The sequence below is a fragment of the Penaeus monodon genome, chromosome 8, assembly GCF_015228065.2.
Source record: "Penaeus monodon isolate SGIC_2016 chromosome 8, NSTDA_Pmon_1, whole genome shotgun sequence".
Taxonomy (NCBI): domain Eukaryota; kingdom Metazoa; phylum Arthropoda; class Malacostraca; order Decapoda; family Penaeidae; genus Penaeus; species Penaeus monodon.
In genome coordinates this window covers 14870353-14887852 of record NC_051393.1, presented here as the reverse complement: position 1 = coordinate 14887852, position 17500 = coordinate 14870353, and the positions used below count along the sequence as shown (strand labels likewise).

General features: G+C 44.2%; 2 protein-coding genes across 16 annotated transcripts in view; one reads left to right on the top strand and one right to left on the bottom strand.

Moving 5' to 3' along the window:
• Nucleotides 1-17500, bottom strand: part of LOC119576180 — a 296990-nt gene that overhangs the window by 34080 nt on the left and 245410 nt on the right. The gene's annotated exons all lie outside the window — the stretch shown is intronic.
• LOC119576182 lies at nucleotides 1738-7724 on the top strand. The gene is made up of 2 exons (XM_037923769.1): nucleotides 1738-4297; nucleotides 7113-7724. The coding sequence occupies exons 1-2, from the start codon at nucleotides 2587-2589 to the stop codon at nucleotides 7115-7117; spliced, it is 1716 nt and encodes a 571-aa protein (XP_037779697.1). The 5' UTR covers nucleotides 1738-2586; the 3' UTR covers nucleotides 7118-7724.

Genomic DNA, 17500 nt, shown 5'->3' with positions numbered 1-17500 from the left:
TCCCACAGGCTAAAACATTACCACGCAACTGGAAAAGGGCGAACTTGGGGTGGCAACACTCTCCTGGTGGAGTCGCCGCGTGGCGACGTTTTGCCCTGCAACGTAGCTAAGAAAAACGGAAACGGCAGTTTTACGTTGCCTGAACCTGCATTATACCTCCCTCCAGTATGGCAACCGAAATCGCGATCGCCATCCCTCCAGTGAAGCTCGAGGCGCAAGGTTTTATCTCGCCAGTGAGGAGGATGCGCGAAACGGTGTTGCCACGGACCGCTGTTTTTTTTTATTTTATTTGTATTTCTTTTTAATAAATATATAAAATGTTTGTATTTGGATGGCACCAGTCTCTCTCAACCACAAGACTATGATATAGAGAATTTTATTTATTTTTACATTTTTAAAGAACCTTTATCTTATGGATTTTAGTTTTAATACGCAGAAGTTTATCATTTTAATTCAAAGATTTTATAGTAACTTTACTTTTATATCTACTTTTATTTATTGAGTTACTGTATTTATTGAGTTACTGAAGTTTTAAGCACCACTTTCCCAATGGTTCTTTTAAGATCAGATGATTTATTTATTATTTTACGTTAATGCTGATTTTAGATATTTTATCATACAAAGGATCTTATTTTCATATTTTAGCTTAATTTTAAAGTTATTTTACTGATCAAAGAACACAAGAAAGAACCAGTGCCCCAGGTTTTCGCGCCTGAAAGACAATGTGGGCAGCGAGAAAGCAGGCCAAAGGGGATTCAGGGATTGGTCGTGAGACTGGTTAGACTGCTCAGGGATCCCGGAATGGGCCCCCCTAAAAGACAGCTAAGTGGTTGTGGAGCTTGATTTACATATAGGTTGTGAGAGACAATTTGACCGAATATTTATTCGGAGAGTGACCACAGTGATCTGGTGATTTCGTTATTTATTATTTTAGTGTTTTTGTATGTGCTCTTGTTTTATTGCGCTTACTGTTTTATTGGTTTTACTGTTTTTTTTGTGTTTTAGTGCAATGAAAGTTTTATTGTTTTAAGTGTTTTTGCCATACTATTTTAATAAATGTTTTATTATTCGTTGCCATTTCCCTCGCATACCTATGTAAAGGAAAAAGGATTGAACAGTTCAGTGACTGAAACCGCTCTTGGTAATCGCTACTCCCTTGCGTATACGCACACGCCTCTCCTCGGCTCATTCACGCTTACCGACCTTTATACTCCCGCAACCAACACGTACACTACACACACACACACATACACTCGCATACACAATCTATCGCTCCTTCCCCATCTCTTCTACACTATTCCCCTTCCTACAAACAACATAAACGTTCCCATACGTAAATTAAATGGGTGGTGGCAGTGACGCTACTTTTTCACATTCTTGCGGGATATAACTGTATTCAATTCACGACAACGTCCATTTTTGGTGCCGAGCGGTGGGACGAACTAAAGTAGCTTGATTAATTTGATGCGGTAAGAGTGATCATGCTTAACGTCAGTAGAGTAACGAGCGTAACAGCAGGTTAAGCAAGCGCCGGGAGAGTAAAGGTCAATCTTAGTGTTAAACAAGTACGGGTAGAAATAAACAAGTAGTCGATAACCGTAACAGTTGTGGTGATTCATTTGGTATTTACCTTTTTAAGTTTCGTTGTTTCTTGCTTAACAAGTTTTATTAAAGGTATCATGAAAAAGCGTAGTAGGCGCGTGCTTGAAGAGCAAGGTAATCCCGGTACATCAACAGCGAGTTCACCGCGATCTGCAGAAGTATCACGTGACATGTCAATGCAGTTGCGAGAAAATATAAACCTCTCCATGTATGAGGAATTGAGCCAGAGATGCCAACAACTAAGTGATCAGCTCACGGCCATGCAAGAGCGATATGCTACATTAGCAGAAAGCTATGGCGCTCGTAACAGTGGCGGTAATGGTAACATTAATATTAACAGTAATAGTAACAGCAACAGTACCAGTAATAGCAACGGTAATCCTAGTAATGCGGCTAATTTTAATTCATCTTCCGTGGAGTATGTGATCTACAAAGAGCCTGTTCCACCTTTCAAGGCTGAAACTCCTGCTTCGCAACCTCTAAAACGTAATCAGGAGGTAGAATCCTGGCTCAGACATGTAGAAAATGGGACGCAGCCACGTACAGACGACGCGTACATTAGAGCCGCCAGGAGTTCTTGCCGTGGTACAGCCGATCTTATAGTGAACTCGCCGATTTTTGATGGGATAGTATCGTGGGTAGAATTCAAGGAAAAGATTAGGATCAAATTCAGGGGAACGTGCTCGTCAACAGACTTTTTTAATCATCTGAGCGAATATAAATTAGCTCCAGGACAAGCGCCAGTTGATTTCTTTGTAGCAATAGAGTCCGTTGTCTATCAAGGGGTCAGAGATTACCCGAGGTCAGTAGGAATGCCAGACGAATTAATTCGTAGGGTGTTTCTTCAAGGTTTGCCACAGTGGCTGAGGGAAGCTCTCGCGTTAAAAGAGGAAGATTCGCTTCAGATTCTGGTGGATGCTGCGCAGCGATGCTGGAGCATTCGCATGAGTAATACTAAATGTACCGAGAGGCAGGCAAAACCAAATGAAACATCACGTGTGCGGAAATCTCCATCTATGTACTGCTCTTTTCATAATTCCCGTAACCACAGTGATGAAGATTGCAGGGGGAGGCAGAATGTGCCCAGTTCATCCAATTCACTTAGGTGTTATACCTGTAAAGAGGAAGGTCACATTTCTCGTAACTGCCCCTTTTCCTCCGCCCGCGGGGCGCGCCCATTCCCAGCTTCCCGCGCGGCGAATTCAGGGGGAATCTAAAAAGGTTGGATCGGTCAAGGATTCGAAGGTTACACCAATTAATGATCGGATAAAGGTGGGAAGACCTCTTGTATCGCTGAAAGTCAACGGGGTAATGTGCACTTGCTTCGTAGACACTGGGTCAGAGGTAACTTTGATGAAGCAAGAAATGAAAGCTCAAATGAATATTAAATCGGTTAGACCTTCGTCTCGCACATTACGAGGTGCTTCAGGCCACTCGTTTCGCGCGGTAGAGTCCGTAAGTTTGTCCTTTTTCCTGAGCGAGGAAGTAAAATGTAAACACGAGGTAAACATCGTCTCGGAAGAAGTAAGATTTCCAGGCGATATCTTACTAGGTATGGATTTATTAAGAAGGTTCAATTTCCGAATGGTCTCTTTTCACTCTCCACAAAGAAGCTACATCTCGCTTAACGGGGTCCGTGTCCGAATGACTTATAGTGACACTGCATCCTTGAACATTAAATTATTACACGAGCGTCGTATGCCTAAACGGTTCAGTGATATTGAAGGTACCACGCCAGTGTTTTGTTTAGAAACTCTAGTTTGCCCACCAGAAATGGGAAGATTCGTGCCGGGGGTTGTTTTTGATAAAAGTAGGATGGATGCTATAGTCACGGGCAAAACAGCCCAGGTGTTAATCCCTCGCAGCCTTACACAGGTTTCGGAAGGCCAGGTATCCATTTGGGTCGTGAACGACCGCAAATTCCCAGTTATCTTACAACAAGGAGCGCATATAGCTTCTCTAGAAAGTATAGACCAAGTCTTTGAGTCCACAAGGGGTGATTTTTATGATTCGGGATTTGGAAATGATTTTAGTAATGAGTGTCATGATACGGACTCTCATTTTTCAGATCGTTTTACTGGGTTTTCTAATCGTTTTAATAATTTGGTTTCTAATTTTGGTGATGGTTTTAATTCAAATGTTTTAGATTTTAAGGATTCGTGGTTCCATGATTTTACCGATTCTTTTGATGCCCAGCATGGAACCGGCGATTTTGGTTATGATGCTGACGACTTTGACGTCTTTCCTCAAGTGAGTACGGACGTCTTGACCATTTCAACTCCTTCGGGTGAGTCGGTCATACAGGCTGCTAAGCTTGATCATCTTGGTTCGTTTAGAAGAGATCAGTTGATGGCTATATTACAGCGCCATGCAATCTTATTTGATGAATCAGCACCATTAGGGAAGGTTCCGTATATTAAACATCGTATTCCCACAGCAGACTCTGACCCGATACGCACTCGCCAGTGGAGACTGCCGGAGAGTGCGCGTGCCACGATTCGGGACGAATGTGATGAGATGCTGAGGGAAGGGGTTATTTCCCCATCGACATCTCCTTGGTTATCACCTGTGGTGTTGGTGAAAAAGAAAGATGGGGGTATACGCTTTTGCGTCGACTATAGGAAATTAAATCGCGTCACTACAGCAGACGCGTATCCCATGCCCAGGATCGACCAGATGATCGATGAACTATCAGGTACGCAATGGTTCTCTGCACTTGATGCTAAGTCGGCTTACTGGACAATAGAGGTGGAGCCAGGGGATAGATATAAAACTGCTTTCAGCGATGGTTTTAGGCTGTTTGAATTTAATCGTATGCCTTTCGGCTTAGCCACAGCCCCAAGCACATTCCAACGTGCAATTAACGCAGTTTTAAGCTCAGTTCTGGGAAAACATGCTGTAGCATACTTAGATGATGTTGTCATCTATTCGAGATCTTTCGAGGAGCATCTGTCTCATCTCGATGAGGTTCTTGGCCTCTTGGCTCGAGCCGGATTCCGGTTGAATGTCGCAAAATCCCAACTAGCAGTAAATTCTTTTAAATTTTTGGGTTTTCTCGTCACCCCACAGGGGATATCTCCTGACCCTGAGAAGGTGGAAGCCATCTCGAGGATGCAACCTCCGCGGACGGTAAGGCAAGTCCGTCAGTTTTTGGGTGCCACCGGCTTTTTCAGGAAGCACGTAGATAATTATGCTACGTTGGCGGCCCCACTAACTAGACTGTTGCGGAAAAAAGAGAAATTCCTATGGGGGAATGAGCAACAGAAGGCATTCGACGACTTAAAACACAGGTTGGTCACAGCACCTGTTTTGCGCAAACCCATCTTTGATAGGCCATTCGAGGTTCACTCGGATGCTTCAGGGGTAGCCATTGGGTCCTGTCTAATGCAACGAGACGAGAAGGGTGTCCCCCAGGCTGTTGCATATTATTCCCGGAAGTTGAGAGATTCGGAGCGCAATTATCCGGTAATAGATTTAGAAGCGCTCGCTGTAGTGGAATCGGTACGTCATTATAATGCGTATCTCTATGGTCGGCCTTTTACCATCTATACTGATCATAGACCCTTGGTTTATGTATTTAAACAACCAACCAAGTCTGTAAGGATGACTAGATGGAGCCATGAACTCTCCTCTTACAATTATGACGTAAAATATAAGCCCGGGGCATCACATCACCTCCCAGACCTTTTGAGTAGGAAGGTAGATATTATAGATGCCGTGCTTGATTCACAGCAGGTGGCCCAGGCACAGCAGGATGATCCGCTGTGGAATGAAATAATGTACTATCTCCGGGAAGAAAGGGCACCGAGGAGAAGGATTCCGCTCCCGCTCGATGAATTCGAGTTAAGAGACGGCCTCTTGTATCACCATCGAGTCTTGCCAGAGAGGGTGATACAACAACTCGTCATCCCTCGCTCTTTAAGAGGTAAAGTACTGGAAATAGTTCATAGTGATAGATCTGCTGCTCACCCAGGCATTTTTAGAACTTACTGCAGGCTTAGGGAACGGTATTATTTCCCGCAAATGTTGTCCGAGGTTCGGAGGTTCGTGCAGTCATGTGTGCAGTGCCAGAGGAGGAAGGGTCTTGCTTCCAGGCAAGCACCTCTCGCCTCTATGCCTGAAGTAACTCAGCCATTTGAAAGAGTTTCGGCTGATCTTGTAGAAATGGTGTCGTCAGCCCGAGGGCACAGGTATGTTTTGGTCATTATAGACCATTTTACACGTTATTTGCAATTGGTGCCATTATTTAACAAAGAGGCTAGTTCGGTAGCCGATGCTTTTATAGATAATTTTTTTACGTTGTTTGGTCCGCCTCGTACTTTATTAACAGACAATGGTAGTGAATTCACAAACCAATTGTTTAAACAAGTTTGTCAAATTTTGGAGGTAAAAACTATGTATACTACGTGCTATCACCCGCAGGCAAATGGCATGGCTGAAAGGGTGAACAGGGTTCTGAAAGATTCTTTGGCCACACTGGTAGGTCAGCATCCTCAGGATTGGGACCGGATGCTTCCTTATGTCCGCCTCGCACTCAACACTTCGGTACACAGGAGCGTAAGCCAGACGCCTCTGTATCTACTTACAGGACGAGACGGATATTTCCCTGCTAATCTCACTAATTACCAAGAAGCAGATGAGGATGCCGCAAGGATGTTAAGAAATGGTCTTCGCGAAGCTCGTGATGCTGCCGTCCAGAGCGCGAGGAACGCCAGAGAGAAATGGGCTCGCGACTATGACAAAAAAATAAGGACCAGGTTTCGTCCACAGGTGGGAGACCTCGTACTAGTGAAGCTCATACGCCCGATACGACCGCGCCGTGTAGCAGCCTTGGCGCCGAGATGGAGTGGGCCTGTGAGGGTCGTCAAGCAAATCGGACCCGTAAACTACGTCGTCGAGAATCCTTTTACCCCACACCAGGAATTAAAGTGCCATATCAACCAGCTGAGGAAGTACGTGCCCCGAGGAGACTCCCGCTTTGCCCAACCGCCGCCGAGACCCGAGGAGGAAGTTGATGATCCCGATCAGACGGCCGATGATCGAGATGACCACCTTCGTTTCGAGGACGAAGAGGACGATTTAGCAGACCCAGGAATCCCGGGACCGAGTCGAAGAAATGATGGACCAGACGAGGAGGCATAGGCATTCCAGGCACAGGGACGTGAGTCATAAAAGGTTCTATGGGGAGTCAGTCGTGGGTCGTGTTCACCATATGATCACGTCACTTACCCGTAGAAATATTGGCAAATTTATTTCACGTAAAACCTGTATTAATCAATCTTCTCTGGTTTCAGTTGAAGTCCTGGAAATGCTTTGCCGCAGAACCGTCCTCTTGCCATGGATCACCGCCTCAGTATTCCTGCAACGGTAACCATGATTCTTAGCACGTCAACCAGGGGCTGCCGCGCTTGCAGGGGGAGGAGTTGTAGTGAACGACTTGGTCCCATCTAGTCGTCTCACTCCAGGAGGTATCCCTTTTGAAACATCTCTCACCTCCAACTCTCCCACAGGCTAAAACATTACCACGCAACTGGAAAAGGGCGAACTTGGGGTGGCAACACTCTCCTGGTGGAGTCGCCGCGTGGCGACGTTTTGCCCTGCAACGTAGCTAAGAAAAACGGAAACGGCAGTTTTACGTTGCCTGAACCTGCATTATACCTCCCTCCAGTATGGCAACCGAAATCGCGATCGCCATCCCTCCAGTGAAGCTCGAGGCGCAAGGTTTTATCTCGCCAGTGAGGAGGATGCGCGAAACGGTGTTGCCACGGACCGCTGTTTTTTTTATTTTATTTGTATTTCTTTTTAATAAATATATAAAATGTTTGTATTTGGATGGCACCAGTCTCTCTCAACCACAAGACTATGATATAGAGAATTTTATTTATTTTTACATTTTTAAAGAACCTTTATCTTATGGATTTTAGTTTTAATACGCAGAAGTTTATCATTTTAATTCAAAGATTTTATAGTAACTTTACTTTTATATCTACTTTTATTTATTGAGTTACTGTATTTATTGAGTTACTGAAGTTTTAAGCACCACTTTCCCAATGGTTCTTTTAAGATCAGATGATTTATTTATTATTTTACGTTAATGCTGATTTTAGATATTTTATCATACAAAGGATCTTGTTTTCATATTTTAGCTTAATTTTAAAGTTATTTTACTGATCAAAGAACACAAGAAAGAACCAGTGCCCCAGGTTTTCGCGCCTGAAAGACAATGTGGGCAGCGAGAAAGCAGGCCAAAGGGGATTCAGGGATTGGTCGTGAGACTGGTTAGACTGCTCAGGGATCCCCGGAATGGGCCCCCCTAAAAGACAGCTAAGTGGTTGTGGAGCTTGATTTACATATAGGTTGTGAGAGACAATTTGACCGAATATTTATTCGGAGAGTGACCACAGTGATCTGGTGATTTCGTTATTTATTATTTTAGTGTTTTTGTATGTGCTCTTGTTTTATTGCGCTTACTGTTTTATTGGTTTTACTGTTTTTTTTGTGTTTTAGTGCAATGAAAGTTTTATTGTTTTAAGTGTTTTTGCCATACTATTTTAATAAATGTTTTATTATTCGTTGCCATTTCCCTCGCATACCTATGTAAAGGAAAAAGGATTGAACAGTTCAGTGACTGAAACCGCTCTTGGTAATCGCTACTCCCTTGCGTATACGCACACGCCTCTCCTCGGCTCATTCACGCTTACCGACCTTTATACTCCCGCAACCAACACGTACACTACACACACACACACATACACTCGCATACACAATCTATCGCTCCTTTCCCCATCTCTTCTACACTATTCCCCTTCCTACAAACAACATAAACGTTCCCATACGTAAATTAAATGGGTGGTGGCAGTGACGCTACTTTTTCACATTCTTGCGGGATATAACTGTATTCAATTCACGACATCCCCCTCCCACGTGGTCCCCTCTTTCCATTGCGCCTACCTCAGCCTACACCTCCCCTCCCCTCCCTCTCCTCCCACTCCGACCATTATAACCCACGCAGTTTTTCCCTCCCTCCCTCCTTCCCTCCCTCCCTCCCTCCCTCCCTCCCTCCTTCCCGCCTGTGAGATCCCTCCTTCCCCTCGTTTCCCCTCGGACGCTTCTGATCCTTTTACGTCGCTCCCCAACCCCTCCTGTAAACGAACGAGATAAAAAAAAAATGTGGTAAAAAAAAAAATTGCTCATAAAATAAAATCCAACTTTTTCGATCACTTCGCCAGGCCTTCACTTCCTTTCCTTCGTGAACTCTTCCCGGTTTTTACTTATTCTTATTCTTATTTTCATTTTCTTTTTTTTTTTCTTATTATTCTTGTTTTTATTTTCCATGTTTTTTTCTTATATTTTTTTCCTTTTTTTCTTTCTTTCTTCCTCTTCTTCTTCATCATCTTCTTTTTTTTCTTCTCATCTATATTCTTTTCTATTTCTGTGTTCTCCTCCTTTTTCTCCATCTCCTCCTCCTCCTCCTTCATTATCATATTCTTCTTCTCCTTCTTCCTCCTCGGCCCTGTCAGTTCCCCGTTCCCCTCTTATCTCTGCTTCGTTTATTTTCCTTTCGTCTTTGTCCGTCTCTATCTGCTTCCCTATTGCTTACCCCTTTCGCTTTTTTTCGGAATTTCTGATCTATCTCCTTTTTCTTTAACTCTCTATGAGGGTGAGGGAGGAAGAGAGGGAGAAAGAATGAGAAAGAGAAAAAAAGAAACAAAGAAAGAAAGAGAGTGAGAAAGAGAGAAGCAAAAGAGAACAAGAAAACAAAAAGAAAAAGAGAAAACGAGAAAGAGAGAAAGAGAGGAAAAAGATAAAGCTAAAGAGAGGCGAGAACAATGAGAGAAAAAGAGGAACTACCGCGGTGTCTATTCAAGAGGCAATCAAAGGTGTTTTATCACCTAATCTGCGCTTCTTGAACTTTTAAATTATTTCGATTTATCTTCGATTATTTCTTCCTTACTTTACTGGCGTTTTACCTTTGATTTTTTTTATTCCACTTAATCTCTTTCTTTTTAATTATCTTATAAAAGGCCTCGAAAGCGCCTGGGAATAAAGAGCAAAAAATCATTTTGAATTAATGAGCATGACGTATGTTTGTGTACGTGAATTCGTGTATGTGTGTGAGTTTGTGTGTATTTGTGTATGCATGTCTGTGCGTACATGTGTATGTGTGTGAGTTTGTGTGTATTTGTGTATGCATGTCCGTGCGTACATGTGCGTGGGCGTGAGCGAGGGAAACCGTCATTTACGAGAGTGAATTTTAGACATGCCGAGAGCAATCCAAAATTAATCTCCCAAAACAAGTCTAACAAGCGAGAGACGGTGTGGAGAGGGGGGGGGGGAGGCAAAAATCTTTCGCTTTCTCTTTCTCTGTCTATTTCTCCCTCTCTCCACTCTCAACTCACTCACTCTCACTCTCTCTACTCTCTACTCTACTCTCAACTCTCAACTCTCAACAATCAACAATCACTCATTCATTCATTCAATCACACTCACTCTCACACTCCCCCATTCCCCCCTCATCCCCACTCTCAATCTCACTCCTTCTTCCGCAATTTCGCCCCGACTGCAACTGGCACTGTGACAATTCCATCAACAGACAAATTGAAAACACGAACAGCTGAATACAGTCGTGTTGTCCTTGATAACGTCTAGAGTAAGTATTCAAGGAGACGACAAAATGGCAGAGAAAGGGGGAGGGGGGGAGGAGGGAGAGGAGGAGGGAGAGAAGGAGGAAAAGGAGGAGGAGGAAAAGGAGGAGAAAGAGGAAAAGGTGGAGGAGGAGGAGGAGGAGGAGGAGGAGGAGGAGGAGGAGGAGGAGGAGGAGGAGGAGGAGGAGGAGGAGGAGGAGGAGGAGGAGGAGGAGGAGGAGGAGGAGGAAACTGAAGAAAAAAGAAGAAAACTAGGGCCCGAACAAGATGAAAGAAAGAAAGCCCGAAAGAAAAGAAAAGAAACAAAAGGAAGGCAAAAGGGGGGAGAATTAATCCCAGCTGTAACCCTGGTAAAAAACAAAACAAAAACAAAAAAGTTGTCCTTTGTACACACTCGAGGAGCACCAATTTGGGACTGAACTTGCGGCCAGTGCATTAAGGCAAAAACTTTCCCGCCAAGCACACGCAGGGGTACAACCAGGATGCCGGCGAGAGAGAGAGGAAGGAGGACACAACTTCTGTTTAACTCTCGCCACTTGAAAAGGAGTAACAAGCTCTCCTTCTTGACAAAATAACAAACATATACATACTTACATACATACACCAACACAAACACAGTAACGTCTGCACAAAGATGAAGGGGAAAACAGCCACAATAAGAAATGAACTTAAATCGTGACGTTTCGATCTTGTCAAAATTCTCTCCGTGTATCCATTTCGGTTATCTATCTGATGATGTATTCTTGACGAGTCTGAAACGTCACGATTTAATTTCATTTCTTGTGGCCGTTTTCCTCTTCACACAGATTCATAAATACACACACACATGCATAGGTACATGAAGGCATTCACACATACAGGCATACAAACATTCGTACATGCACGCATATAAACACACACACACACACACACACACACACACACACACACACACACATACACATACACATACACATACACATACACATACACATACACATACATATATATATATATATATATATATATATATATATATATATATATATATATTTACATAAAAGACGATACAATCAACATTTTCTTTCAAAATATTTCCTTCCAGTGGATAAGCTACAAACAGGTGCATTTCCCTTTGTTAATGCATTTTCTCGTAATCATATTCGAAGATGGGTTTGGGGCAGCCACCAAAAAATAGCAGCGAAAGAAAGGAGAAAGAGAAAGAAGACGGAGTAAGAGAGGAAGGGAAAGGGTAAGAAAGAGACAGCGAAACAGAAATATTCAAAGTTGTAGTATGAGAAAGAGAAGGACTGAGAAAGAGAGGAAGAGGAAGAATAAGAGAAAGAAAGAGAAGAAGCAAGAGAAGGAAAAAGCGAGGGACAGAGGGAAAGAGTAAGAAAAAGAAAGAGAGAAAGAGGAGAAATACATAGAAAGATGAAAGAGACATGACAGGATGTACGCACGTCTGCACTTTGATTAATTACCCTAACATGATAATCAAACATCACAGGAAGAGCCATCAACGGCGAAAGATTAACACGGCAAAATGGGATTAATGATAGTCCACTGGTTTCCCTTCCTCTACCCTTTCCGCTCTCCCTCTTCACACCTTCCTTGCTCTCCGTCTATCCTCTTTCCTCTCCCTCTCCCTTTCTCTTCCTCTCTTCCTCCTTTCCCCTTTCCCCTACCTCTCCCTTTTTCTTTCTTTCTTTCTCTATCTCTCTCTCTTCTTCCCTTCCACTATATAATTTTTTGCCATTCCTCATCCTCTCCCTCGTTTCCTCGCATCTCCCTCCTCTATGTCATGCCCCCCCCCCTTTCTCGCTTTCTTCATCAACCCCTCCCCCTATCATCCTCCCTTCTCTTTATTCACCTTTCCATAAAGAATCCACTCTGGATACTCTTGCCTCTGTACACATCCTAAAGACATTAATGAAAACAGACGCTGCGGGTCTACTCTCACTCCCTCTCTCTCTCTCTCTCTCGCTCTTGCCCTCTCTCTGTCACTCTTGCTCTCTCTTTCTCTCACTTGCGCTCTCTCTCGATCTCTTTTTTCTCTCTCTCTTTCGCTCTTTCTCTTCTCTCACTCTCACTAGTGTTTATATACTCACTCATACTGTGCCTCACGTTCTCACATTCGCAATATCTATGTTTCTGTCTCGTCTGTACTCTCCCCAACTACCTGTTTGTTTGTCTCTGTCTGACTACCTGCTTGTCTGTGTGTATGCCTGCCTGCCTGCCTGCCTGCCTGCCTGCCTGCCTGCCTGCCTGCCTGCCTACCTGCCTGCCTGCCTGCCTGCCTGCCTGCCTGCCTGCCTGCCTGCCTGCCTGCCTGCCTGCTTGCCTGCCTGTCTGTCTGTCTCTCCGGCTCGTTGTCTGTGTCTCTTCCTCTCCCAGTCTCTGACTCTAACTCACCCGGGGATAAGAATAACCGCGACTCCCCGGGGCGAACTATAACCAAGGGAGAGCACACAATCCTCCCCTTTGCAGACCCTGGCGACCAAAGGGTGCCGAGGGGGACAAGGGGGAAACCTACGCCCCCAGGGACTGCGTATGACGTCGCCCCTCCCTCCTCCCTCCTCCCCCCCACCTTACACACACCCCCGGCAGCCTCTCCGTCATTATTATCGGCCGCAAATGACCCCGACGTGACCGCTACAATCGCTGTCGTTTTTCGGAACCTTATCGGCAGAGGGCGCGGAGAGAATGGGAAGGAGGGGAGGGAGTAGGGAGGGGGGGAGGGAGTAGGGAGGGAGGGAGGGAGGGAGGGCGGTAAAGGGAGTGGGGAGGAGAGGAGGAGGAGGAGGAGGAGGAGGAGGAGAGGAGGAGGAGGAGGAGGAGGAGGAGGAGGAAGAGGAAGAGGAAGAGGAAGAGGAAGAGGAAGAGGAAGAGGAAGAGGAAGAGGAAGAGGAAGAGGAAGAGGAAGAGGAAGAGGAAGAGGAGGAAGAGAAAAAGGAGGACGAGGAAGAAGAGGAGGGATCGAGGAAGAGAATGAATCAGGAGGCAGCGTCGAGTGGCTGGGACACATTCCTACCAATAACTTCGACGTCTCGCCTACACACCACTCCCAATCTGTCCATCATGTATTTCGATCTATTTAAGAAGAGGCGACGGAAATCACTGTCATCGGTGGGGTGAAGGGGGGAGGGGGGGGTGCACTCCTCACATGGAGGAATACTGACTCCCTCTTCGTCTGTTGCAATATTCATCACTCATCACATAAAGGCGCTTGGGGTGGCCGAAGGGGAATGGAGGGACGGATAAGGCGGAGGGAGAAGAGAGGATAAAGAGAGAGGAGGGGAGGAGGAGAGTGGAGGGGAGGAGGAGAGAGAAGGGGAGGAAGAGAGAAGGGGAGGAGGAGAGAGGAGGGAAGGAAGAGAGAAGAGGGGAAGAGGAGAGAGTAGGAGAGAGAGGGGAAGGAAGAGAGAAAAGGGAGAAATGAAAAGCGTAAGAAAAGGGGGGGAAGAAGAAGAAGAAGAAGAAGAAGAAGAAGAAGAAGAAGAAGAAGAAGAAGAAGAAGAAGAAGAAGAAGAAGAAGAAGAAGAAGAAGAAGAAGAAGAAGAAGAAGAAGAAGAAGAAGAAAAAAAAATCATTCCCCCATTCGAAATGATGTTGAAATTTTAAATAGTCTACGGCCTAATCAGGCCTATTCCACCTAAGAACTAGAAGAGATACCAATCGAAAATTTACGAGCCACAAAACGCATGACGGTCCGTAGAAGCGCCAAGGGGAGGGGGGAGAAAATCCTCACTACAGTAATATAAAAACACAGAACAAAATCCTGAAATTCTGAAATACATTGTAAGAATATCTATCAATAAAAAAGTTCATCACAGCGCATTGTTAAAATAAAGAAAAAAATTATAATACAATATACAAATACGTAGACTAAAAAAAAAATAATAATAATAAAAAAAAATATTCAGACTACATTAAGATAAATCCCCTCCCGCCTTTTCTCCCACCACGTAAAGATAAATAATCATGTAAAACGAAAATGAAACAAAATAATAACAAATACAAATCATAATAAAACCAAAATAAAAACAAAATAACAATACAAATTACTAATAACGAAAGTGAAGTAAAACAAAACAAAAACAAACAAAAATTAACGACAAAAAGAGAATAACAAAGACAAATAATAAAAACAATAACACAACAACAAAGACAAACAACAAAAACAATAACACAAAGACCCGCAGAAACGCAAAACGACTCCACGCCACTTGACTTGCATATTACTCATTAACAAACCCTCAAACCTCCACCGATACAAACGAATCCAATCTTCCAATCATCCTAGGAGACTGATGATCCTACCGAGTATCCTTAAGTGTCTTCGACCCTCGAGGCGCCTCCTCCAGGACGAGTGACTTCCCCGATCCCTCGAGCCTTCCTTCCACTCCTCTTCCGGCACATTCAGTTTCCTAGCAGCCTCCTTCCATTCCTCCTCCTCCTCCTCTTCCTCTTACTCCTTCCTCCTCTTACTCTTATTCTTACTCTTACTCCTCTTTCTCTTCCTCCTCATTTTCATCTTCATCTCCTTCTTCATTCTCATCCTCATCCTCTTCCTCTTCCCCTTCCTCCTCCTCCTTCCGTACACCCGACTTCCCCAATCCCTCGCCGCCCTTCCCCACTCCCCGAACCGGATCTCCATCCCGACCGGATCCCCCCAGTCCTCCTAGGCCTCCTGCGACGCCTCCTTCGGCACACCGGATCTCTCCAATCCGGACGGCCGTATATGGGGACGCGACGCCGGATATGATCAATACAGTAAAGTTCAAGGAGACGAGAAATTGGACTGCGAGGCGATGGTCTCGGAAGGACGGCTCCCGAGGCCGGCTCGCTCTTCTGCTGCTTCCTCTTCGCGGGATCATGTACTCTCTTCCTTCTCCTCCTCCTTCTTCTTCTTCTTCTTCTTCTTCTTCTTCTTCTTCTTCTTCTTCTTCTTCTTCTTCTTCTTCTTCTTCTTCTTCTTCTTCTCCTCCTCCTCCTCCTCCTTCTTCTTCTCTCGTCTTCTCTTTCCTCTTCTCCCCTTTTTTATTCGTGGGACGATGTACTTTTTCTTCTGCCTCATTTTCCTACCCTTTCTTCTTTTTTTCACTTCTTGGGATGATGATGATCTTCTTCCTCTTCCCCTTCCTCTTCCTCTTCCTCTTCCTCTTCCTCTTCCTCTTCCTCTTCCTCTTCCTCTTCCTCCTCCTCTTCTTCTTCTTCTTCTTCTTCTTCTTCTTCTTCTTCATCCTTACTATCACCACCCTTTTTCCTTTGTTCATCCTCTTCGCTTTCTTCCCCTCTTTCGCCTCACATTACCCATCTTTGTCCCTTGTCGAAAGGCAAAATAGAAAAAAAGAAAAAGAAAAAGAAAAGAAAAGAAAAGAAAAAATATCGCATGGCTTTAACTCGGCCAATGTTTCTCAAGAGCAAATAAACATAAGCCATTTTTTTTGAAGGAGGAGTCAACATGTGTACACTAGACTGTGCAAATACCCTGTGATGATGACTGCAAACTTTGAAAAACACACACGCACACGCACACGTACACACGTATACAGAGATTTTCTTTTATCTTAAGAGTCTGTGATGTAATGTGACCTTATTCTTGTTCATGTCGCCATTATGGTTGTTGTTCTTGATGGTGCTGTTTGCCATAGTTGTTTTTGTTGGCATTGTAACTGTTGTCATTGTTGTTGTTGTTGTCACTGCTGTTGCTGTTGCCGGTGTTGTTGTTGCTGTCACTGTTTACGGTTGTCACTACTGTTGTCACTGTTTGTTTGTTACCTGTTTTTGTTACTAGCACGCATGATTTTCCGGCCGACTTCCATCCCTCGAGACACCGCGGCGACCGTTGCCACGGTGATCTCATCACAGCAATCATATAAAAAAAAAACTAAAAGAGAAAAAAAATACATAGACCAGTGATTCTCAATAACAAGTTTTCGCAACCCAAACAAAACACGAAAAGAAACAAAAAATCACCGAACACAGTCACCGAAAAGAGCAGCGGTTCTCGGTGATGATTCGATAATGCATCTCCGACACACTCCATAACGGATGCGCGGAGTAACCTTCAGGAAGCGAGGGGTATGAAGGGGGGGAGGGGAGGCAGGTTCTCGTTTTCTGTCTCCTCTTCTTTCGCTTATTTCTTTTTTCTCTCATATTCTCATTTATTTTCTCGTTATTATCAACATCATAATTAAAATTTTTCTTCTTTCTTCTCCAACGCCATCTTCTTTCGTCTTCCCTATCTCCTCATATTGTGTCTTTTTCATGAGGATTTTATTTTCAATTTCCGTATCCTCTTCCTCTCCCTCATAACCACATTCTCCTCTTCCTCCTCCTTCAATTTTCACCTTCAGCCTTATCCACCTCTTACCATCTCTTACCACCCTCTTCCCTTTCCTCTTCCTCCCCTCCCCATATTTTCATCATTATCATCACTACACCCTATTCATTACAAAACACAATACACTATCAATAACACCATCATACCATCATAATTAAAAAAACAATACTTTATCACCAATATTCATCACCACCATCATCAACCGTCCCCTCATCACAAAATATACTTTATCCCCAAACTTCATTGTCATCATCACAACTTACATCTTCCCTTCATCACTAAACACAAAATTTCGTCACTAAACTCCAGCAAACTTGACCATCATCAGAAGTTACACCTTTCCCTCATCACAAAACGTAAAACGTCACCACAAACAACATTAAAATTATCCTTATCATAACTTACAGCTTCCATGAACTATCTTTACTCTTCTCCAAGACGCTGCCAGAGATGCTTACCTGTAAAGAGAGAAAACAAAGTTAATTAGTTTTGCAGATATGGTTTAAAAGTGATGTGTTGACAGGTAAAAGGATATCTTGTTTGGGGGAGGACCAATAAATGATTGTGGATCTTGAATTCTTTTGTAATCTCTTTCTCTCTCTCTCACTCTTTCATTTCTTTCTCTCTTTTCCCATCCCTATCTCTTTGCTTCTCCCTCCATCCCCCATCCCTCTCTCCCTCTCCCTCTATCTCCGTCTTCATCTCTCCCTCCCCAATCCCTTTCTCATAAATGTTAAAAAAGGTCGTGCGTGGATTCCCTACGAAGACAATGCCACGTTTTAAAGCAAGACTGCCGCCGGCGACCTGACTCCATTTCCCCCCCGTGGAAAAGCCCAGAGGAGGGGGGCGGGGGCTCGACTCCACCGCCCCCGAGGTTTTCCTTTTAACGATTTCTCACTGGGGAGTTGGGGGAAGAGGCAGAGGA